At 39.8% G+C, this 26272-nt stretch overlaps 1 protein-coding gene across 6 annotated transcripts in view; it reads left to right on the forward strand.

The window, feature by feature from the left end:
• The window catches only part of REPS2 (RALBP1 associated Eps domain containing 2), a 182901-nt gene extending 161782 nt beyond the window's left edge, over positions 1 to 21119 (forward strand). For all 6 annotated transcript variants that reach the window (XM_081081882.1, XM_081081884.1, XM_081081886.1 and 3 more), the window contains 4 exons: positions 8189 to 8272; positions 9305 to 9450; positions 14003 to 14108; positions 20602 to 21119. In XM_081081882.1, coding sequence (XP_080938008.1) covers positions 8189 to 8272; positions 9305 to 9450; positions 14003 to 14108; positions 20602 to 20670 — 405 coding nt within the window. In that variant the 3' untranslated portion in view covers positions 20671 to 21119. The remainder of the gene's footprint in view (positions 1 to 8188; positions 8273 to 9304; positions 9451 to 14002; positions 14109 to 20601) is intronic.
• The last annotated feature ends 5153 nt before the right edge of the window (positions 21120 to 26272 follow it).

The following is a 26272-nucleotide window of genomic DNA, read 5'->3' on the forward strand; positions in this document are numbered from 1 at the left end:
AAAAAATTAATCAATTATATACACCCTAGCAAATAGTTCAGCAATTAGATTACTTTTTTTTTAATGAGATTTGATTCTTAGTTGTAGATTTGACTTTTATTTTATTTTTTTTATATATTTTATTGAGTTTTTAGAAACATCGATGAGAGAGAAACATTGATCAGCTGCCTCCTGCACATCCCCCACTGGGGAAGTGCCCGCAACCCAGGTACATGCCCTTGACTGGAATCGAACCTGGGACCCTTCAGTCCGCAGGCCGACGCTCTATCCACTGAGCCAAACCGGTTTCGGCTAGATTTGACTTTTAAACAAGTCTTATTGCTGAAGATTTTGCTTAGCTTCAATTATTTATTTACTTATAGAACCATATTGCACACACCCTCTATTCCCTCCATGGCAAATAGGCAAGAAAACAATTGAGAATCCTAGTTAGTTTTTGCTGGAGCACTCGTGGCCCTTTCCAGACTAGGACCTTGGATACTTGTTTTTCTCATCTCTTAAATGAAGAGTTTGGACCATCAGTGGTCCCCAGTTGGTCTGGGCTGGCTTCATAAAAATCACACAGGGAGCTTGTTAAAATAGAAGTTTCTAATGCTCCACCCTTAGGAGATTATAATTAGGGAAGTCTGGGATAGTATCTAAAAGTCTATAATTTATAAAAATTTCCTAGATAATTCTCCTGTGCAGCTGTATTTGGGAACCACTGGGCTAAATGGTCTAGAACAAACAGAATTGAATTGGGAAGAAACTTCTGTGGTGTTTGAAGATTAAGGTAAAAAATGTGCCTGGAGCAGGTTCCATCTGGGCGAGCTAATGCAATTGTGATGCAGAGGGAAATTGGAGCCAGATGATGGAAGGTCTTTAATTGGCTGAGGGATTGTGTTGTGTGCCACAGGCCTTAGGGACTCGCTGAGGGTCTTTGAGAAAATGTGTTTTGATGAGAAGGTGCTTTACAAAGTAGTTCTTCAGTGGTGTGCAGGGTGGATTGGACTGGGGGGGGGGGTGGTGGGAGTTGGCTGAAGGAAGGAAAAAGACCCACTGACATTTTTGTAGTGGCCTAGGCAGGAGGTGTGTTGAGCACCTGGACTTAGATGGGCGCTATGGGACCTTTGTAAAACTGGCCTGCCTGGGTGGAACTGGATATGAAATGTGTTGTTTTTAAGCTACTAAAAAAAGCCATAATTTATCAGTGTTGTGTTCATATGCTTTAACTATTATAATGAATAATTTTTATTGTTTGTGTCCAGAAGGTTTTAAAAGAGCCCAGTAAATAAATTCATGTAGAGTAGTTGGCAGCAGGAGCAACAGCTGCTACTGCCGAGAAGAAGGGAGGGAGGGAGGGAGAAAAGGATGGGGGGAGGGAAGGGAGCCCATTTTTGCCAGGCAGCAACCCCATCGTCACCCTGCCTCATGCTCTTGGCCAAGGCGAGAGTGGGAGGTATATACAGCAGGGGCGCCTGGAATTGGATCTGCCAACCACTGTGGAGAATGCTCCTCTCGAAGGATTGGGTGTGGAACATGTCATTTGGCATTCAAATAAAATGGAATATTTTTCCTTTGTTCCTCTAAAACCCAGCCTATGGTTCAGTGTTTCCCAAAATGTGTTTCACTGAACATTATTCTGCTGGATGTTAATAGAAGGTACATGAGAATAAGGAGTGGACGCTAGATAAATTTGGGAACTGCTGGAATAAGCAAAGTCAGTGGCTTCCTTTACCTCACAGGATTTCAGTTGGTGATGTGCTATGTGCTTTATGAATTTCTAAGAGGGAGATAGACTGTGTGGTGTTTCTTAAGCTTATTTGTGATACTTTCTCCCTCTAGGCCAGGGGCTGGCAAACTATGAACCACATGCCAATCTATCCCATCACCTGTTTTTGTAAATAAAGTTTATTGGAGCACAGCCCCACCCATTCATTGTATTGCCTGCACAGCTTAGCATGCAAGGGCAGGATTGCAAAATTGCAATGGAGACCTGGAGACCCAGAGATTGAGTGGCCTGGACAACTGAAAATATTTAATATCTGGCTCTTTATAGAAAAAGTTTGCCAGTCCCTGCTCTAGGCAATTTATGGAACTGGTGTTGGCCTAGCACTGCTTTGTGATGAATTTGCTTAATGTTCCTCAGTTACTATGCTACCACATTTCTTCCCTATTGCTTTAAATTATTTTCTCTCTCAATCATTTACCCATTGTCTAAGATAAGTACCTGGATTCTTCATGTCATTGTTCTTTCACTTACCACATTCCACCAATCACCAAGGATGTATACAGTCTCCAATCTAAATAGCTCTCAAATCTGCCTATCCCCACTCCCACCAAAGTGGTTTAAAGGACCATAATCTCTTACCTTGTTTTCTTCTTTTGCTTTCTAATTGAGTTCCCTTCCCCTAGTATGGGTTGCTTCCAATCCATTTGCCTGCATGGTCCTCAGAATAAGTTCAAATCCTGAATAGGGATGTGTCAGCCAAAGCCTAGTTAGGAAAACAGAATCCATTCTAGGTATTTCACACTGGAAGAGGTTTCATTCAAGGAATGTGGTACTTAAAAAGAAGATGTTCTAGAGGAACAAAGATGAGGGGGAAGGCCACCACTATGGTATTTGTTACAATTTTCTGAAAGTTAAGATATTGTAAGAACTGAAGGAAACAGCTGAAGTTGTTCAAACTGCCTGCAGCACCTAAGTAATGATTTGCAGGGAAATGCCCGAGTCCAGTATAAGACACTGCCAGAGGAGAAATAACATGGTTTTTCTTTTACCTTCTTGGTTTCATATGCATGAGTCTCAGTGATAACAAGGACCTCTGTCTAAAGGAGATTCTATAAATGTAGTTGTCAGGCTTCTACTCCCTGTAGTGTAGGGAAGAGCATAGAAGCAGGGAATAGTGATGAGTGGCTCATAGAAAATTCAGGGCAATGATCTGTAAGACCATGTATGATCCACTCCACTGCCATTGTTCAGCTTCAGTTCTCCCATTCTTCTCCACCGCTCATCCTTATTCCACCCTACTAGGCCCCAAATTGTAGACATACTAGTGTATTTTTTTCAGAGTCCTAAAACAGTTAAGATTTATAATCTCATAGTTTCTATGTGTTAGAGATGTGGGAGCAACTAATCTGAGTGGTTCTGGCTCGGGCTCTCTCATTATGCTGCAGGCACGATGTCAGTCAGGGCTGTAATCATCTGAAGGCTCGACTAAGGCTGGAGGATCCTCTTCTAAGTGTTTTAACACCCCTTGTTTGGGAGCACTTTGCCTGGTGTCTGGGGTCCAGAACCTGAGATGAGGATTCTTGGAAAGTGACACATCAGATGTATGAAATAAAAACCTGTATAATTGAATAACTGAATAAACCCCTCTTCTGATACAGAATTAAAATGCTTAGCCTCCCTGGGCCATGTCCGTTTCTGGAGAGCCAACTGAACAGGAGCCATGTTGTCCCATCAACCATAGGACTGGGAAAAGCTCAGAACAAGTTTCCACATCCTGAGGCAGCACCTCAACATCAATGTGACCTATTCAGGCTTTTTATTACAAAACTAGAATGAAATATATTTCTCCTTTGTGGGTAGGGGAATATTAATATTAAAATATGAGAGATATATTTTTAATTGGAACTTAGCTCAAATTTCAATGAGCTCTTGACTAAAAGTACATTTTTCCTGGGTTGTCACATCCTGGCTGGGTGCATACTGTTACATAGGAGTCATGAGGGAAGCACTGCCATTTGCAATATTAATTGTAATCTGAACATTTGTTTCTTTCACAAGATTCAAGCATTGGATTTCAGTTCAGACAACTTATACTTTTGGACAAGGGAATATTGTCCATATTGATAGCAGAGTTGTTCCCCCCTTTCTTTAATACATGGAAGAAAAAGGGAGTCACTGAGACCCCTGCTTTCATGAGTTATCATTTCCCCAAAATTGTTAAGTTAGAAAAGTCTGAAGAAAAGCAAAGAAATCTCCCTGGTTTGTTCTGCTTTCCAGCTGCTAAGTCTAATGTAAACCTCATACTACTTTTCATGAAAGAAAGTGAAATAGTTTATTGGGAAGAAAGGCTTTTACATGTCTAAATCTCATCTTTAGTTTTTCCCCCACAAGGCTAGTTTTCTTGCCCCATCTCTTTTCCTGGGATAATTTCTGGCTCTGGTGAGGCTCTGCCTTTCCAGGACCTTCCTGCTTCCTCATGAGATTCACTCCTTTGTATGTTCAACAGATGGACCCATTTAGAATCAGTTATGGAGCAGTACAAAAGGGTGGGGAGGTCTTGAGTTTCTTTGTAAGGAGATTGATGGTTCCATCCAGCCTGACATAATGCTGAGGATCTACTGGTTACTGGTCATACACTAGAAAACCCAGGCCTCTGGATGCCATTTCAGGAAGATACATATATGTAAATGAAAAAATAAATTTAGACACATCTCACAACTGCTTTCTTATCCTTTCCAACCCCCAACCCATTGTTGTTTGTGTTTTTAGAGATGGTTAAGAGAAAATGAAAGCAATGACAAGTACAGCTACTACTTTTGCTGTGCTCAGAAACGTCATTAAAAAAAGAGGATCCAATTTATCATTTCGTTTAATATTTTCACAAGAAGGAGACTTCATTCATCCCTCTAGGAAAGGGAGTCTTAGGGAAAATGCTTCTCTCTGCTTGATGGTAAAAGGGAGCTGACCAATTGAAAGGCAGAGTAATTGACTGACTGCTCTGTCTCTCCTTTTCTCTTGCCTGGCTGGTGGAATGTGCAGTGTACCTGAGGTCCCTGCAGGGGCCTACACACATAGGCTTGGGGCCAGAACATATGTGTTTTAAGCAATAGATTTTAGGTAGAAGGCAACAAAGGACGTTGGGCCCAATTTGTAATTCTTTAGTACAATTCATGGGAAGCCCTTCATTTGGGGGTTTATTGGGCCCTCATTCAGCCCTTAATAAAACTGACAGGAGGCTGGCAGATCTTCAAGTAAGATGCCATTTGTCAGAATTCCCAGGAAGGTGGGTGAGTGCCTGCATCCCCCGGACTCCTGATAGTGAAGGCTCTTACATGGCTTGCTTGGGCTTTTCCCACATGCTTCAAACTCAGTAGGCCTCAAAGTGAGCTCCCCCCTCATACCTGCTTGTCCTGTGGTTTCCTTCTTGGTGATTGGTCTCAGTGTTCTTGTGGTACCCCAGGCTGATATTCTGGGTATTGGAGCATAGGAGGCCCTTTGAGCCTCCTTTCTCACTATCTCCATGTGGTGCCCCTCTGGTTGGCTGTACCCTGCTTATTACTCTGATCTCAGCTGGGATATCACCTTCACCTGAATCTTTGCTGACCCAGAAGGCTGAGTGCTTCTGGGGCCCTCACACTTCCCTACCACCATCTTAATTCCACTGAAGCATGTTTGACCCATCATTTCTCTGCCTTTCCCACTAGACTTCAAACTCCTTGAAAGCAAGGTCTGGGGCTTGCTCATCCTTTAATACCAGTGTCAGCATAAGGCCTGCCTGTAGTAGCTGTTTAGTAGATATTTCTTGGCCCAGGAAATATAAAGCATAGTCCAGCATTAGGACCTGAGGCCTGGGTTCAGACCATTCTATTTGTGTGATTTTGAGTGAGTTTCTTCTCAATCCTCAATTTTTTCACTAATAAGATGGGGATAATAACTATTTCCTAGGATGTGTGATGAAATGACATAATCCATGCAAAGCACCGAGAACAGGGGTGGGCAACCTTTTTGTGAGTGCGTGCCAAAACCAGCAAAATCTCTGACTCAAAATTCTTCGGCGTGCCAACCCTAATTTTTTGAGAACATATTACGCCTACTTGATATCTCTTAAGGTGTACATATGTGAAGAACCTTTAAGAAATAATAAAATTCACTCGAGCGACAAAAACACAGTATATGATGATGAAAAATACATTTTTTAAAATGTATACATGTACACTGATAGTCCGACAGAAAACTTTATGACTCCGTTTGATATTATCAGTGGGACTTTTGCTGCTGCATCACTGATGACAGAGATTTTACATCAGGTTTATATTTTGTGACCTTCAGAGATATGCACGAGCTACTACTTTCATCCATCAGGCTACTCCTATTACGAGACTTAACAAAATTCATCACTGAGAACAAAGATTCACAAGTGTATATGGATGAAAACATGGGGAGTAATGCTGTTGCAAAGTTTTTTAAACAGAAAAACTTTTCTGGAATGGCATTCCAAGTCCTCAATAGTTCGTTTTCGACACTTCTCTCTGGTACTCCTGTCTCTAATGGCTTTTTTTCAATGTTTTCCAAGTCAACTCTAAGGTCAATAAATTTCTGCTTCCAAATTGAGCTACTCTGAAATTCAATCAACTGCATTTCAAAGTTAGCCATGTCTATCCATGAAAACATTTGTAAGTTTAGTTCCTCCAGTTTCATGCTGTCTGGAAACCTCATGAATTTTGCTGTCTCTTCCAGTTCTCTGAATTTTGCAAATCTTGAGAAGAACTGCTCAATAGTTGACTCGATGATGTTTAAAAACAGCTTTTGAAGGCTTTGACAGTCTGTTCTGTCATCTTTTGGGAGGTCTTTGATGTGCCTCTTGAGGTTTGGGAAATATCTAAATCTCTCACCATCCACATCCCTCTTAAAGACTTCCAGTTTCTTTTCAAAAGCCTTTATGTAACCAAACATAACATCAAGTGTCTTGCCAGTGCCTTGTAATTTAACATTTAAGTCATTCAAATGTTCACAAAAATTGTAAATGGAAGATTATAAGAGAGGGTTTCTTGTGCCAGCAAAAGTTACTGGCGTGCCATGTTTGGCATGCGTGCCAGGGGTTGCCCACCCCTGACCTAAAATAACGTGTAACACATAGTAAGTGTTCTGTGTTTTGCAGTATCTAATAATAATAATTCATAATAATACGGTTAGCCTTAATGGAAAGGAGAAGACTATAAGAAAAAGTTGGAACTAGAAATCAGGCATGTTGAGTACTTGTAAAATGGGCTTGGAACAGGTGGGAGTTGGTTTTGAACCAAGGTTTCTAGATAGGGCGGTGAAAATGTAGGAGCAGATGAGATTACTCTGGGAAGAATGAAGAGGGAGGGGAAAATTGGGCAATATATGACAGAACCTTGAGAAATCTTATGTCTGTGTGGTAATAAGAGAAGTCAACAGGAAAGAAAGATGATTTTAGTAGGAGATCACGGTTCATCAGATGCCAGGGACTGGTCTAGAGAAGACTAGAAGAGGCCACTAGGATCAGCTAAATGGGAGAGCAGTAGTGTCCTTGGGTACAAGCCTTTTCAGTAGAGTCAGGAAGAAAGAAGCCACATTCAGAAGCGGCTAGGTTAGGGGTGAAGGGGGAACACTAAGGCTGGCTCTTATGCTGTAATGTGTGCTTGTGTAACACAGATTAGTTTGTGGGTAAATACATGACTGATGTCAGTATAATGTGGATATATGTTGGTTTGAATGAAGGCGCCCCCCCCCCCAATGTTACTATTTTGCATCCCTGGCCAGTAGCAGCTGAAAACAAAATGCTCTAGCACAGCTGAATGTAGCAGCCTCGGGCTGAGGGAATGAGGGGCCATAGTACCCAGTCTCCCTGGGTCTTCTGCTTGGCTCTTTGGTGCCCGCTCTGTCTAGAAGGGCTCTGGGCAGTCTTTGCCCATCTTTGTGCATCCATTCACTGATTTTTGTATCACTTAGCAGCCGGAACCCCTGTTTACTGCTTCCATCATGCTTACCCTCCCTTACCTTATTTAAGGTAAGGAGTCATAGCTACTAGAATGTTTCTTTATTAGGAATTTAATATATATTTTTAAATTTCAGTGTTTTTTAATTATGATTATTGTTTTTGTTAGTGTCCAGCTTAAAATTTTAACTTCTTCCCCAGCCCTGTTTTTCCAGTAAGCTCTGTTATTTTCAGTTTGAACTTGTGAAGTGTTAGTTTTTAGCAATATATATGTCCACTTATAGAAGACATCCTCATGACTCCTTTTCCTAATATTCAACAATGTTGGAAGGAAAGATGGGAGGGAGGAGCGGGGTCTATAGAAGGTTTTCTCAAGGATCAGCAGACTTGCATATGCTTGGTTGCAACCTGATCTAAATCAGTTTCCTCATAGTGATTGTTTTCTTAAGTGCTCCTCATTATATATTTGCGTGGTTATGGTTTGACGTTTATATCTTCTCTCTGATCTTTTGCTGCAGTCTGAACAAGCATCTGAGGCTGAGCTACACCCCCAGCTGAACAGAGCCCCCTCGCAAGCTGCAGAGAGTAGTCCAACAAAGAAGGTAAGGCCAGCACAGGGGTGCCACTGGGATGGCGTTGTGAGCCCTTCCTTGGGCTTTTTATTTCTGTGAGCACATCTACCATTTTAAGGTTTTGCTGTCCTGACGTTAATGTTAATGACCCAGATTTCCTAGAATTTGGGTTCTTTGTGAAAATGGGGTCCTGATGACTCCTGGGCTGGACCTTGATGTCACTGACAGTTTGTACTTCCCTCTTCAACCTCCCAGCTAAATATGGCGGCTTTGCTGTTGGTAAGACTAAGAGGTGCGGTGGGGAGGGACAGATGCCTTTTTTCAGAATCCTACACACTGCTAAGCTTCTAGGAGTACGTTTTGGGGGCATGGTAGTCATTCCATCCTTGTCTTTGTGCTGTGGTCTCTTCTGCATCTCAGCATCTTCACCTCAGCCTGTCTGCGTCACTGAGTCCTGGGTCATTTGCTCAGTAAACACCACTCACTCATGGTGCTGTCCTTTCATTTTCTCACCCTCTTCTTGTCCTTCCCCATTTTCTCAGGCCCTTCTCTCATGAAAGAGAGTGGGCCCTGGGCTCAGGAACACAGGTAAAGCAGGGGCCTTCAAGGAAGCAGGCCATCTGTCTCCTTCCAGAAGACACTCTGGCTCTTGAGCTTGATTTCATGTAGCAATTGGGGGTAGGAGAATTCTGAACTTATGACTAAGATCATTACAAACTTCAAAACTATATTCCAAAAAGCCCCAAAGTAGAGCAAGAGAGAATTTTCTTCAGTGGAAAAGGCTCTGTGCTGTGAGATGCACACGGCATTTAAAATAGGAAGGAAAAGAGGGTTGGTGGACCCCTGGAATCTGATTCCTGGGTCCTTCCAGGTGACAAAAAGATAATAGGCTGCAAGCATGAAAAACAAGGAGGAAAGAAACAAAGGCCACTGAAATCTGATGCCCATGTCCCTCTCTTACCTAGCCAAGAATCAGTCACATATCATTGGATGCAGAGTTTCAATAGAACACATGCCTGTTTTTTAACCGTTGGGGGGGTTTATTTTGTTCTTAATCTACAGGACACACCATATTCTCAGCCTCCATCAAAGCCCATCCGTAGAAAATTACGATCAGAAAATCAAGCTACAGAAAATCAAGAGCCTTCTACCACCGTTGGCGGGCCAGCGTCTGTAGCAACTGTGAAACCCCATCCAATAGTCCAGAAGTAAGTAGAACAGATAAGTGAGAGCATGATTGGAGGCTTCCTTTTAAATTTTCATCTATATGTAAATATAGATGTTTACATTTACACTCATACCATAAAAGGGTGTGATTTTATGGATGTAGTTTTCCCTTACTTATCTCTGTGATGGGATTACTATTTTCCAGTCACATAGAAAGAGGCTTCTAAGCTATAGGACATATCCTGACACAAGGGGCAAGTGAGGACAAGGCCATGGCATGTTTCCTTCCCTTCCATTCCTCCCTCCCCTTCCACTTCTTCTGATCTCTCTTCCTTGTACTGGCCCACATTTTCTCAGGAAGAAGACAGTAATATAAATGGAAGTTTTCTCTTTGCCTGTCTTATCTCATGTTTCCCCATGGCAAATAGCTTGCTTCATGACCCTCAGGCCCAACTTTCAGTAGATGTGGGGTGTGATTTCTTTTAAAATTTTTTAAAAAATAATTTATTATAATTATAATTGATATATAGTATTATATTTCAGGTGTACAACACAGTGATTCAACATTTATATTTCTTACAAATTGATCATAATAAGTCTATTAACGGTCTGTCACTACATAGTTATTATGATGTTATTGACTCTTTTTTCTATCTGTACATTACATCCCCATGATCTTTCTTAAAAATATATTTTGATTGATTTCAGAGAAGAAGGGAGAGGGAGAGAGAGATAGGAACATCAGTGATGAGAGAGAATCTTTGATCAGCTGCCTCCTGCATGCCCCACACTGGAGATCAAGCCCGCAACCCGGGCATGTGCCCTGACCAGGAATCGAATGTGACCTCATAATTCATAGGAATTGCCAAACTGCTTTCCACAGTGGCTGTAGCATTTTACAATCCTGCCAGTAATGTATGAGAGCTCTCATTTCTTCTCTTCCTTGCCAACACTTGTTGTTATCTGTTATTATTATTATTATTATTATTATTGCCATCCTAGTGTGTGTGAAGTGATATCACATTGTGGTTTTGATTGCATTTTCCTAATGACTAATGGGGTTGAGCATCTTTTCATGTGCTTATTGTCCATTTGTATACTGTCTTTGGGGAAATGTTTCCTCAGATTCTTTGTCCATTTTTACACTGGATTATTTATCTTTATTTTTGGGTTATAAGATCTTTACATATTCTGGATATAGGTACCTTATCAGATATATACTTTGCAAATATCTTCTGTGGGTTGTTTTCACTTTCTTGATAGTATTATTTGCAGCACAAAAGTTTTAAATTTTGATGAAGTCCAATTTATTCATTTTTTCTTTTGTCACTTGTGCTTTTGGTGTCACATCTAGGAAACCATTGCCTAACCCAAGGTCATAAAGATTTGTTCCTATGTTTGTTTCTAAAAGTTTTGTAGTTTCACGTCTTAGATTGAAGCCTATGGCCAATTTTGAGTTCATTTTTGTGTATAGTATGAGGAAGGGGTCCAACTTCATCCTTTTGCATATGGATATCCAGTTGGCCCACCACCACTTGTTGAAAGGAGCTATTTTATCTGCCTATTCAGTGACTGTCCCTCACTATGATACTTTCTCACTGGTTAGGTAAAAACACATGGTGTCAGGCTGAGAGACTAGCACACACCAGTTAACACAAATAGTGCTATAAATGGCAGGAATTTAAGTTTTGGGGTCAGGGAACTTCATACAACTGACTTTAGTTCCCAGACCAGTTTATTCTGAAGTAATAAGAAGTGACTTAGCATTAATAATTTTTAAGCCCTGAGGAAGAGAGACAGCTATACACACGATGGTGAGTCTATGGTCCTGTCTCAGCCAGTGTTCTGGGAAAGAATTAAGCTCTGATGCCCTTAGACATCCATTGTCTATAGTAAGTAAATTTCTCTCCTATTCATCTAGAATGGTCTTTACTCTGTATCGTCTTTTAGAAAATCGAGCAAAGAGTCACAAATCATTTTCTTAATTCTCTATCAGAACACTGGTTAAGAAAGGCGCTCCTTTCATCTTACGTGATCTCTTCTCGCATGCTCTTATTTTCTCACGAGCTCTTCTCTTCTCCCGTTTTCTCTTCTTCTTCTTCTTCTTTTTTTTAAAATATATTTTATTGATTTTTTACAAAGAGGAAGGGAGAGAGATAGAGAGTCAGAAACATCGATGAGAGAGAAACATCGATCAGCCGCCTCCTGCACATCTCCTACTGGGGATATGCCCGCAACCCAGGTACATGCCCTTGACCGGAATCGAACCTGGGACCTTTCATTCCGCAGGCCGACCCTCTATCCACTGAGCCAAACCGGTTTCGGTTCGTTTTCTCTTCTTGTGTGATCTCTTTTTATGCACCTCTTGTCCTGTAATGGCTTCTCTTCTTGCGCACTCCTCTTATCTCACATGATCTCTTTTTCTCTTCTGTACCCTCCCCATTTCGGGTGATACTCTACCTTTCTCCTGAATTCTTCTTGTGCCCTCTTCTCTTCTTGCCTGATCTCCTCTTCTCCCCCAACATTTCTTGTGTGATCTCTTTTTACCTCCTCTCCCAAGATCTCTTCTTGCTGATCTCTTCTCTCTTACTTCTTCTCCTGTGATCGCTTCTATTCTCGCCCGTCATATCATATTTTTTATTTTGATTTGCAGTGTTCACTGTTAGTATATTGAAATTCTTTTGATTTTTGTATGTTAATCTATCCTGCAAATTCCTTTTTATCCATACTGAAATCATTTATTAGTTCTAGGAGATTTTGTAGATTCCTTGGGATTTTCTACATAGACCATCATGTCATCTGCAAATAGAGACAATTTTATTTCTTTTCAAGATGTGTACCTTAATACCGTTTCTCACATTATTGTGCTGGCTAGGATTTCTAATATTATCATGAAAATAGTGATGAAAGTAGAAATCTTGTCTTGTTCCTAATCTTTAGGGGGAAAACATTCACTTTTTCATTAAGTATGACAGCTGTAGTTTTTCTAAAAAAATATCTTTATTGTTGAAAGTATTATATATGTCCTGTTTTCCCCCACATTGACTTCTAGCCCTCCTCTGTCCCTTGCTCCAGGCCCCCACCACCTATTGTCTGCATCAATGGGCTATGCATATATGCATATGATCTCTTCCCACCCACCCTCCCTTCCCTGCCTTCTCTCTGAGATTCCACAGTCTGTTACATGCTTCTATGTCTCTGCATCTATTTTGTTCATCAATTTATTTTGTTCATTTTTGGATTGCCACCTTCTACACTATCCAGTCTGGGATCTATGAAGCAAAAAACAACAAACAAACAAACAAACACAAACTTCCAAGACACACAACATCAACAACAACAACAACAACAACAACAATTTACTGCAATATGTTTCCCTAGGTACCGAATTCCCTAGTCACCTCCATTCCACTTTTTGGAGTCATCTTTTGTTTGTTTTATACATTATGTCCAGGGTTTTAACTGTATGTACTTATTGGAAGGAATAGAGAGAAGTGTATCTTTTCCATCTTGTCCTGAAACCAGAAATCCAATCTATATATTTTAAAAAGTAGGCTTTGAAGCCCCTTCTCTGCATATATATGTATGAAAAATTAATTTTCAAATTTGTTGGGGAAGAGAGTATGCATGCTTTATACAGGTTAGCAGAGTGGCTGGCATAGAGAATATTCTCAGTGAATATTAATCATATCACTACAGTGGTCACAATGCATATCAGTTGAGTTGCTCTGGCCTAGAACCCATCTCCCAATGATTACAAATATGTTTGTTTTTTTAGGGGAATTTAAATTGCCATTTTGCTCTGATATTCAGTATTTCTTGCTGTGAGATATAAAGTTGTAGGTTATACAGCCATGTTGATTTATTATCACAACTGTGGGCAGTTTTGAGGGAGAAACAGGATGCTAAGAATAATAAGGGCCGGACAAGCAGTGTAAGCAGAGACTGTAATGGACAAAGTGAGACATATGATCACCTTATTTATATCGATTGAATGAGTTTACTATTGACTTAATTTGGGAGTACAAGTATTGAGACATTTCTGTGTATTTCTCAAGTGCTACAGATGTACATGCTGGTGTTTGCACATGCACATGCTCATACTCAGGCATTCATGCCTCATAATAAAGGAATAAAGGAGAGTTATGGGGACTGGTAAAATTAATGTAGGATCTTTGCTAAAGAGAATGTTCTATTTTTACCTTCAGACTAGTCCACAGGGGCTACCTGCAGGTTTTTTAAATGCCATTAATGCTTACACAAAAAGGGCATTGCAGTTAATATGGTTTGTACAGAAGAAATGCTTATTAAAATATCTTGGAATAAATGGAATGCAGAGTGTTTATAAAGGCCGATTCACAGCCTTTCTTCAAGTTATAAAATGGGAATTACTTCAGGTGTAAATAATTCATCCTGACAAATTTGTTTTATTTGGGGTGTGTCTGCCTGCCTGGCTGTGAACATATGATTTTATTTTTGGAGCCCTCTGACATTAGCCCCTTGTTAATTTAGCACTTCTCATGAATCAGAGAGTCTTGACAAGGGTCCAGACCTCTAAGTTCTATTTCACTGAACTGTTTGTACTTTTTGTAGACAGTCTTCCAAACAGAAGAAGGCTATTCAAACTGCTATCCGCAAAAATAAAGAGGCAAATGCAGTGCTGGCCCGGTTGAACAGTGAACTCCAGCAGCAACTCAAGGTAAGGGGCTTTCTGATTTTGGATTACCAGGCTTTTCACCTAGTTGTTCTGTTTTGACAATTAGCTGAGCATCTGGTTCCATTCCTGTTGGTAAGACTTGCTTCTTCGTTCTCAAACTCCTTTTAGAAGGCAGAGAATTGCTGTATCTAAGTTTCATGGATTGGTTCTTGAATACTTAGAGGAAGACTAGCAACTTTAATATGTAGGTTGCATATTGTGTTAGTTAAAAGGGCAGGGAATCTATTACAAGGGCGGTTTGAAGCATTCATTATAGTCTGAAGCTTCTGGGTAAACCCTTACTTGTCTAGATCTACCCTGAATGATGCTATACTTATTTCAGTGGAGGAAGGTGGTCCTGATACTATCAAAGGCCAGCCCCTTTCCTGGTACCTTGGAAATGGCTCCATATCACCTTGTCAAGGACATCACCCCTGTTCTTATCATCTGTGTCCCTTCATTATTAATCTCCCCTGTATTAGTTTCACAGGGCTGCCACAACCAAGTACTACGAAATGGGTGGTTTAAAAGAACAGAAATCTAGTCTCATAGCTCTGGAGGCTAAATGTCTGAAATCAAGGTTTCAGTAGAGCCAAGCTCGCTCTCTGAAGGCTCTAGGGTAGAACCCTGCCTTTCTTCTTCCCAGTTTCTGGTGTGGCTGGCAGTGCTTGGAGTTCCTTGGCTTGTAGACACATCACTCCGATTTCTGCCTCCACTCTCACAAGACCTTCTCTCTGTCTCTGTCCAAATTTCTCTTCTGATAGTGTCCTCTTCATATAAGGACACTGTTAATTGGATTAGGGCCCAGCCTAATCTAGCATAACCTCATTTAAATAAATTAAATCTGCAAAGATCCTTTATCCATATAAGACCATACTTATAGGTACTGGGGGTTAGGACTTAAACATATCTTTTCAGGGGACACAGTCTCCTGATTCTCTACTGGCTCATTCCCATCCACATGTGAACATGCTCCCTTATCCTTCTTCAGCTGCTGTGGGTCGCTCTGGCCTCCTTCACAGACACGTTTCTTAGGAGTCCTTTCCATTTACTATCTCTGCTTCCTCACCAACAATTTTCTCTCCCTTCACTTCAGTGTGGCTTCCTTCTCCTCCACTCCACTCCTCTTATGGCCAAATCCAATGAGCCTGTTTTAATATTATTTGAATTTTCCAAAGAATTCTACACAATTGGCCTCTCCCCCCTCTGAAGACACTTTTCTAACTGGCTTTTGGGAAACCAAACCTGGCACATTTTTTTTCTACTTCACTCGTGCTTCCTCTTTAGCATTCTCCGCTGTCTATTCCTTTTTTATTTCTCTTTTGTTAACCCACTTGCCTCAATATTTTATTATGTACGTTCTCAAGTATTCAAGAAAGTTGAAAGAATTATGCAGTAAATACTTCTATAGCCACCACTTCGGTTCTGCCATTAATATTTTCCTATACTTGTTTTATCACTTATCCATTTCTTTTTTTTCGTATTCATTTCTTTATCTATTCCTCTATCTATTCATAGTCCATCTTATTTTAACATATTTTCAAGTAAATTGAAGACATCTGTACATGTGCACTAAATATTTCAGCATGCATAGCATTAACTAGAGTTTAATATTTTTGCAGGCATTTCTTATGATGTACATTTTATATACAGTGAACACACAAATCTTGAGGGTACATTTGTTGAATTTTTAACAAATGCATACACTTACAGAGCCCAAACCCCTATCAAGGTTCAGAATACTCCCATCATCCCGGGAAGCTCCCTCTTGCTCCTTCCTGGTCGATTCTGACCCCTCTTAACATTCACTTTTTTGTGAAACTTCTTTCACTTAATATTGGTTTTGAAGTTCATTTATACTGCTGTATGTGTCAATAATCTGCTCTTTTTTATTGCTGCGTAGTATTCTGTTGCATGAATATGCCACAATTTGGTTATCAATTCTCATATTAATGGACACCTGAACTGTTTCCAGTTTTGAGCTATCTACATTAATAAAAGACAAACATGCAAATTGACCGTACCTTTGCTATGCCTTAAGCCATGCCCACCAGCCAATCAGAGCGACTATATGCAAATTAACCCAACCAAGATGGCGGCTGGCAGCCACAGAGCTGGAGCGAGCAGGAGGCTTGGTTGCCCAAGTGATGGAGGAAGCCAAGCTTCCTGCCTGCTGCAGCCAGCTCTGAGCTCCACTCAAGGCAACAAAGTTTCAATTATAGAAGATAAATAAAGCCCAGATACTTGCTTTCAGCTGGCTTTGGCCACGGAGCTGGAGTGAGCAGGAGGCTTGGGTTGCCTCTGGCGATGGAGGAAGCCAAGCTTCCCACCCCGCCCTGGCCAGCTCTGAGCTCCACTCAAGGCTACACAGTTTCAATTATAGAAGGTAAATAAATCCCAGAATATAAAAAAAAAGAAAAAAAGGAGAGACTGGGAGCTTTCGTCACTGGGGGGCTTGGCCAGCCTGAAAACGGCCCTCAGCCCCTCACCCAGACTGGCCAGGCACCCCAGTGGGGAGCCCCCACCCTAAAGGGGGTGTGGCCAGCCTGAAAACAGCCATCAGCTCCTCACCCAGGCTGGCCAAACCTCCATGGGGTGAGGGTCCCCACTGGGAGGGCGCTTGACCAGCCTGCAAACACCCATAAGCCCCTCACCCAGGCTGGCTAGGCACCCCAGTGGGGACCCCCACCCTGAAGGGGGTGTGACCAGCTGCAAACAGCCATCAGCCCCTCACCCAGGCTGGCCAGGCACCTCAGCGGGGCCTCCACCCTGATTTGGGACACCCTTCAGGGCAAACCAGCCAGCCCCCACCCGTGCACCAGGCCTCTATCCTATATAATAAAAAAGTAATATGCAAATTGACCCTAACAGCAGAACAACTGGGAATGACTGGTCACTATGACACACACTGACCACCAGGGGGCAGATACTCAATGCAGGAGATGCCCCCTGGTGGTCAGTGTGCTCCCACAGGGGGAGCTCTGCTCAGCCACAAGTCAGGCTGATGGCTGCCAGCACAGCGGTGGTGGTGGGAGCCTCTCCCACCTCCTCAGCAGCACTAAGGATGTCCGCCTGCAGCTCAGGTCTGCTCCCTGCTGGCCAGTGGACATCCCCCAAGGGCTCCCAGGCTGCCAGAGGGTGTCTGACTGCCAGCTTGGGGGAGCGGGCCTAAGCCAGCAGGTGGACATCCTCTGAGGGGTCCCAGACTGCAAGAGGGCATAGGCCGGGCTGAGGGACCCCCCACTCCCCGAGTGCACAAATTTTTGTGCACCGGGCCTCTAGTTTTGTATAATACTGCATTTTGAATCAGTCTTTGTGTGCAAATACATTCTCACTTCTCTTGGGTAACTACTCAGGATTAGGATTTGTAGATTAGGTGGTGACAATATGTGATTAGTTTTATTAGAACTTCTAGAGTTTTTCCCAAGTGGCTAGAGCATTTTGTATTAACCCTCACTAATATAGCAGAGTTCCAATTGTTCTACATCCTCATCAACATTTAGTGTGTTACTCTTTTAGTTTTAGCCAGTCCTGTGGTGATATAGTTTTAATTTCGCATCTTCTTGATGCTTATGTTGAGCACTTTTCTATGTGATTATTTACCTTTCATATATTTTATGAAGTCCCCTTTCAAAATTTTGGCCATTTTAAAAATTGGGTTTTTAGTGCTTTGTTTTATGAATGTTTTCTTCCAGCCTTTGTTTTACCTGTTCATTTTCTTAACCGTGTCTTTTTATGAACAGTAGTTTTGAATTTTGATAGTCTAATTTATCATTTTTCTCTTATAATTATTACTTTCTTCTGCCAGGGTTCTTGTTCCAGCATCTAGAAGGGTTCAGCAATCTGGAGAAGGGCTGTGTGTAACTTAATAAAGAGTCCAGGGACGAAGCATAATTTTGAAAGGCATTCGGGGGTCAGAGGAGCCTAGCTAAAGGAACTAAGTTCTCCTCGTCTCAGGACCCCATGCTATTTATTAATACAAATTGTCCTAAGGTGAGGCAGAGATATACACGTCAAAAGGTTAGGTTTCATTTACAAAGTCTGTTGTCAGATTGGAAGAATTTGCCTACGGCTGTTTAGGTGTTTGGCCAGTAGGAGGCAATAACATATAGATTAAGATGCCCTGAGCTGTCTGGCAGCAAGCAGTCATCCCTTTTCAGGTTTGGGGAAATGCCTTTAGCCATTCCCAACAGGTGATAACATATGTGACTCAGCCCTTGTTGAGTCCCCAAGTTCCATCAACCTTTCGATGAAACTCTTGCAATTATGACATGCTGGAATTGGCTTCTGGCATTCTTCCTAATTAAGGAAACTTTGCCTATATCTAAATTATGAAGATACTCTCTTGTGTTTTTTTTTTCTAAAGGCTTTATTGTAATATATTTATTAAAAATTTGCTAAGAGGGTAGGTCTTATGTTAAGTATTCTTATCACATACACAAAATAATAATAATAAATAAAGAGGGTGGGAGGGAACTTTTAGAGGTGATAGTTTTATGGCATAAACTGTAGTGATGGTTTCATGGATATATAATTATCTCCAAATTCATCACATTGTATACATTAAATATGTACAACTTTTTTGTATGACGGCCATACCTCAATAAAGTGGTTTAAAAAAACAAATGGATCATGGGTATTATTCATCTTACATAACTGAAACTTTGTACCCTTTGAATAATACCTCCCCATTTCTCCTTTACTCCAGCCTCTGGCAACCCCCATTCTACACTCTGGTTCTATGAGTTTGACTATTTTAGATTCCTCATACTGTATAAGTGAGGTCATATAGTATTTTACTTGTGTGTCTGGCTTATTTTCTTTAGCATACTGTCTTCCAGGTTCATTCATGTTGTCACAAATGCAGGATTTCCTTTATTTTATTTACTTATTTTTACATTTAAGTAGAGTTGGTATACAATATTATATTAGTTTCAGGTGTACAATATAGTGATTCGACATTTATATAACTTATGAGGTGATCACCACACTATAAGTCCAGTAATGATTCTTTCTTTTTATAGGATGAATAATATTGCTTTGCATGTATACATTTTCTGTATCCATTCTTTCATTAATGGACATTTAGGCTGCTTCTGTGTCTTGGCTATTGTGAATAAAGCTTCAGTGAACATGGGAATATAGATATCTCTTTGAGAAACTGATTTTAGTTCCTTTAGATATACCGTATACTCAGAAGTGGGATTCCTGTGTCATATGGTAGTTCTATTATTTTTTAAGCTTTATTGAGATATAATTGATGTGTAACATTGTGTAATTTTAAGGTGTACAATATGTTGATTTGCTATACTTATATATTACAGTATGATTATCACAGTATTGTTAGTTAACAAATCCATCACCTCACATAATTTCCATTTCTTTTATGTGGTGAGAGCATTTAAGATTTACTCTCTTAGCAACTTTCAAGTGTATAATACAGCATTGTTAAGTATAGTTACTATACTGTACACTAGATCATCAGAACTTATACATATTATGACTGAAATTTGTGCTCTTAACCAACAAATCCCCATTTATCCCACCTCTTATCCCCTGGCAACTACCATTCTACTCTCTGTTTCTATGAATTTCACTTTTTTAGATTCTACATCTAAATGAGATCATACAGTATTTGTCTCTCTCTATTTCACTTAGCATAATAGCTGCAAGGTTTATCCATGTTGTCACAAATGGCAGGATTTTGTTTTTACTTGTGGCTGAATAATATTTCATTGTATGATCTATCTTGTTCTTTGCTGGTATGATCGCACCTAGAGCAGAATCTGGCCCGTAGTAGATAGATCTCAGATTGCTAGATGGGTGGATAGGAGGGTGGGTGAATAAATGCTAAGAATGCCTTTATGTGTCTCCCTCTCTCCCTGCCAATAAATCTGTTTTAGGGCCGAAAAATTGAATTCCTAAATAGCATATTGCTGATCTTCTTTTCTGCCTTTCACCCAGAAGTCACACCTCAAGCCATATTTTGTGCAGCAGCCTAGAAGAGACTTTGGTAGAGGGCCATCCAAGTGCACTTTTTTATCCTTCAAATCTGACTGAGTATGGTGTTGGATTAGAAACAAGAGATTGAATAGAAGTTGAGTCCATGATGGCTTCACCTCTCAGTATTAGGAGTCTACTTTTGCTTTTCTACTCACTCACTAATCAATCTTTTAATGTTTAACATTATTCTCTGCCAGTCACTGATCCTGTTAAAACTGAAGGTGAGATTGAAGCTGTGGCAGGTGTGTGTGTGTGTTAGTTCCATTTCATCATCTTCAGAAAAGAGTTAGGAGATTACAGAATGTGAAACTTCCTTTGACTAATCACCAGCTATAAACATGATACCTTCCAGTCCACCCGTCCTTGAGTCATACGGTACTTAAGTGTTTATGGGTCCAGTTATATTCCTTTTCAATATCTCATGAACTAAGGATGAACCCAGGAAATGACCCCTTTGCTTTTTTTTCTCTTTTCTCTGCTTTATATAACTCAGGAGGTTCATCAAGAACGGATTGCATTGGAAAACCAATTGGAACAACTTCGTCCAGTCACCGTGTTGTGACCCCAAGATCCAAGTAACAGCGGGTGACCTTTTCTGCCAAGATCTTTCCTTTAACTGTTTCAATCCAACTACTTGTCATAGATGTCTGACTGTGTCAAAAGCTGTAAGCAGTGGAATAGAATCCATGTCACCTTTACTGTTATACTTATGTGCTTTACTGTGATGGAAATATATAACTGATTATCACACTTGAAATTGTAATTATCGGTGGAATTTCTCTCATTCTTCAGTACTTTCTTGAGATGTTAGATGTTGCTCCTTAACAAAAATCAACCTTCTAGCAAATGACAATTTAGAGCATTATTTATTTAAAGAATTTATGATTTGTACAAGACCTTATAATCTCGTATCTTTAGGATGCTTGTTATATTTTTGGATGTATATCATGTACAGTAGGTTGGTTTCCTGAATAATTGGAATTCTAACTGTATAGTCTTTGGCATGATGATAATAAAACAAAAACTAAAATAAAACAAAAGCATCAGATTTAGACTGGCGCTGTGCCCTCCCACCACCATATGCCAAACATTGCTTCTCTAGTGCCATTTTGATTTTATCTAGCTATAAATAATACATAACTATTGTTTTCTACTGACTGTCAAAGACTTACTGGGTCTTTACACCTCTGTAAAGTGGACGTTTTGTCAGTGATCTATTTAACTTGGCCCAGCTAGGCCGTCAACCCAGATAACTCAGTCCTTTCATGTAAATTTTAGGCAAGAGCAATGTGCTTTAGCTGCCTCTCCTGATCATATTAAAATAGTTGCCAGATCTCTTACTTTTATCCTGCATGGGAAAACATATCTGTAAATGCATGAATTTGGAAACTACCCACCAAATATGAAAGGCTGATGAGACTATTTGGATTGATAAACATTTGTTGTTGGAACCCAGGTATTCAAACTGGGGAAGAAGAGGGAAAATGGTTGTTACTAACTATTCAACAATCTCTCGTAATTATTTTTGTCTTTGTTATTGTAACCTGGATTGTGAGTATATTGGATGTGAAGAAATAATGAAAGGAAGCCAATTCCAACACTGGATATATAAGTATTTGGTTCCATGTGAGGCATACTCTTGGGAAGTGATTGGTTCATGTGCAGTACAGAAGGGCCCAACTGACTCCAGTGTACATGAGGTAAAATAGTGAGCTCAAATTGCAGAAGCCAGTATCCTATAGAAATTCTGATAACTGCTGCTTCACCTGAAAACTCAAGTTGAAAATGGGAATTGACCAACCCTCACAGGGATCAGGGCACATCAGCTTTAATAGCACTTTGAGAGATTGATGCCAAGAAAAGCTGTCTCTTATGCATTTTTCTACTTTAACAATTCTTAGAATAGAGGGGTGGGGTGTGCCTAGGGTCCTTTTGAAGTGTTTTGGATAGGTTTGTAGCATGTGAGATTAAGTCTTTGATTACAATAGAGTTGACAGCTTTTAGAAAAGTAGGAGTTTATTTAATGTTTCCTTATTCCATTGTCAAGCTTTATCAATGGCTTAATGGCAGAAATAAGGCTTAAACAGATGATGTTTTTCCAAAGAAAAACAAATTGTTGATTTTGTTCTGTGCATCTTAAAGGTTTTTGAATTGGCTTGGTTTTAAAAATCAGGAATCTTTAACTCTTTCTCTATTTCATACATTTTTCCTTCCCCTTTCGCTACCATTTTGGTCCCTGTAGAAAGTGTTCAGAATCAGTTTAAACCCTTCCTAAGATCATGAATGGGTCAGTGCAAAGTTAACCTCCTTTCCCATGTTCTCAGATCTGGGACTGCAACAGATTTTATCAACAGTGTCCTTGTTGCAGACATTTTATAGTATGTTTGCCTTTTGTTACATTAAATCCAAGAAAGAATAGCCTATGCACTTTATCCCATAATCTTCCAGTACATACACATTCACTCGAGATAGCACTTCATATCCATTAAGCAGAAATATAAACCAAGGAATGTTATATGATGTACTTTTAAAATATTGACATTTTCCCCCATCAAGCCAGTGACAGAGTAAGCCAAATTAGGTTGGGGTTTTGTTTAGTTGGTTTGGTTTTCATTAAAGGAAAAAACTTGCATCAGACAATCAAGGCTCCATGAGTTGCATAGTCTCACCAATATTTTAAGATAGACATTGCATTAAAGCACATACCAATAATATCTATACCTAGTCTTCTTGACTGGACCTTTAGTGACCTCAGTTTATTAGTTGTTTAGAAGTAGATTTTTAAAAAACAAACACAAACACATAGATGCACATACAGTTACACACATTATTTTTACCTAACTAGTGCTCATTCGTTGTTTCTCTGTTTTCTTAGGATGTATACTTTCAATTTAGGATTATAACTCCCAATAATGTTTCTGTGCACCTTTAATGTGATTTATAGGAAGACTGAGCTATTGAAATTACTATTATACCTATTCTATAAAACTACTCCAAAATTAGACCTGCTTGTTGGGCAGAGTTCTGTGGATAGAAGGCCAGTGTTGCCCCCATCTGTGGGGATTTAATAACCTGGTTGGTAAGTGGTGGTCCTTCATAGAGGTCCCATAGTCCCAAGGATGAAAGTACAGTAGGAGTTGATAGTGGGCCTATTGGATACCTTAATGTCTCTTGTATATGGCATATTGCCTTTTCCAACTCCTTATCTAGTAGGCATGGGGCAAAACCAAAAGATAGATATCTGGAATGGAAGTATGTGTTGTCATCAAGGCAGATATTTGCTTTAATTGGAAAGATTTAACTGCTTTATTAATATTATAGAAGTGCTTTGGGCCTGATTGGGAGAGGAGGCAGCTTATCTGGAATCTATGCCCATTTTACTGTCATTGGAGAATTTGGATGTCTGACCTCTGAGGGCCTGTATCCATCTCTTGCTGTTTGCTTAGGGAATTCAAGGCCCTGAGAAACCACAGTTCCTAGCCCAAGGATCCATAGAATTAGTGGCAGAATTGGGATGCCCACCTGATTTATGGATTCTAAATTAACTCCTTGAGCCTCTAGCAATATTAAAAACAGATTAGAAGGTTTCTTCTATTTACCTTGTTGAATTTTATTTACTTAATCAATCTTAAAATATTAAAACATGTTTTAATGAATATTAGTTCTAGATGTTTCTCATGGATTGAAGCAAAAAATAAAATATGAAGGGAAAGAATATGATTAACTATTTGTTCTTTTGAACACCTCACCTTTCATGAAGCAATGTTACTCTGAATTTTTTGGCAGAACTTTTGAGAGCTGTTGCTTTGAATGGATTCCATTCCTGTATTCCTTATGGGAATTTGTTTTTAAATAGACTAGAAATGAACTCAATATGTAGTAAGTTAGTTTTCTTCAATATATCTTTAGTTACTTGGTTGCAAATGTTCAATTTCAGCATACGATAGGGTGAGTAGTCAAAAACATGAGTTTTCCTTTGATTTCTACCAATGTCTAAACTATCATAAAGCATCCTTCTTTTCATATGTGACTTGATTCTATAGTCTGTTTCTAAATGATATTGTCTATTTCTTAAATTATCTCACACTCATGGTGATAATAGATGTGTGTTCAGAAATCAATAAGAAGGTAATCTGGAATGGATGTGTGTTTTTTTGCAGTTAAGGCAAGCTCTTGCAAATGCCTTCTAAGCAGTAGTTTGAAAATCTCAATTATAGTATAACACCTTAGAGCTAAAAACATTTGTTCAACACAAACTAGAATCACACCTCCTGGCTAGATATCACCAAGGGAAATGTGATTTTAAACATATAAAAAAGATTTTCAAATATCTTAGCAACCAGGTCTTTCCATATTGACAAGTATGACTCAGTAGGTTGTAGCTTGAAAATTATGAATGTGTGAACAAAATGAAATATCAGTTGAGAGGCCTTTTTCATTTTTGGTTAAATAGAACAGTAGTAACTTTGGTTTCTCTTTCCAACTGGTTTATTCTGTTTTAAGTGTACACTTTTAAAACTAATCAAAGGATTACTTGAATTTACACTTTAGTTATTGGTGTTCTTGTCATTTTTTGTTTTGTTTTGTTTTTTTGTACCATGACTTAGTGTGGAACAAAGTAGACATTGGAGTTTTTGGAGTCCTGAGCTGGCATATCTTGCTTCTCTTTTGGCACAGGCTAAGGGGAGCTGCCAACCAATGCCAACAGATAAATCATTAATGGATATTTGAGTGTGAGACTTACTCTGTGAGCCACCCTGCTTTGCTTGTTTGTGTTGAGAAATGCATCTATTTATGTGACCTTCCCAAGAGCAACTGTAAGAACAGCAGATATAGAGGGCCAGACTTTAAAAAGCAATACAAGCAGATTCTAAGAGCTGCTTCCCTCCTCAAAATTAGGCTTTCAGAGGCTGACTTACAAGTGTTCCTTGAAACGTCAGTCTGTTAATTGAGCAAGACATTCCAGGTATGTAGTTGCTTTTAGGCTTCTATGGTTATTTTCTACATTGACGAACACACATGATGTTAAAGGAACCTTTTCTAAAAGACATTGCAGGGTTTCAATTGAGATGACTTGTTCAAGTTATAGAAGCCTTGGTCTGCTTTTAACAATTGAGGGGTGTTCATTTTTCATGTTTTGTGAGTGCTCATATCTCACTCTAAGCTAAAATCATGGCTGTGTGAGGTTGGAAAAAGCAGGTTTATGACTCTGAAGACCAGAGAACATTGGCGTGCATTGGAATTTGGGGACTACAGTAAGGAAACATAGCTCCATTATGCCCTGGGGATGGAACAGTTGACACAATAAACCCATTATGTTGTGTCTAGATCAACTGAATTGTGTTGTTTTGTTTTGTTTTAAGGCAACTTGTGTGAGGGTTTCAGTTGCACCCACCCTGGAAACTGGGTGTACCTTTTTCTTTAGCACTACCATTCTGTTTTTCTTCAGGCCAAATATGTTCAAGTGAGCCACAGGTGGGAAGAGCCACTTTAGTTTCCGTAGCAATGGGCCAGAAGAGAGAATGAGCTGATGGTCTATTTTAACCTTGAAGGTAAAAATGTATATTTTTTCATGACAGGTACATTGAACAGTAAAACAAGTAACAGTAAAGTATATATTTGATGCCTTCTGTGTTTTCATGAGTATGTGCCAATAAGTTGTGCTAATATTTACTCAGCCACAGTCTCATTGATTTGCTAAGCATTGGGAACATTATCTATATTGATCTTAAATGTAAATAAATATAGGGTATCCTGTATTTGGATTGTGACTTGTAGACTCCAGCTAACCTTTACTGCCTCTTTTTCACACTTGTTGGAAAGTCTGTGAAGAACATAGTAGGTTAAGAATCTCTAACTTTGGAAAATGTATATGATGTGAAACTGGGGTGCTATGTTAAAAATAAATATATGATAACTAAGTGTGGCTTTTATGGAGTGTTGGTATCAGTCTATTTATGGTCTGCAATTGGAAGAAACATCAATGAGAGAGAACCATTCACTGGCTGCTTAATCCCTTCAAAAAATGGTCCCATCATAATGCCCTTAGTGGGAGTGGAAGTGAAGGGGAGGGATCGGGAAGAGTTGGCTTGAAAATTCTGACCAAGTAATCTGGTACTCCAGCAGTTTCTCACATTTAAAATTTGAATGATTTTGGAGGCACT

This window comes from Myotis nattereri (genome assembly GCF_964212035.1).
Source record: "Myotis nattereri genome assembly, chromosome: X".
Lineage (NCBI taxonomy): Eukaryota > Metazoa > Chordata > Mammalia > Chiroptera > Vespertilionidae > Myotis > Myotis nattereri.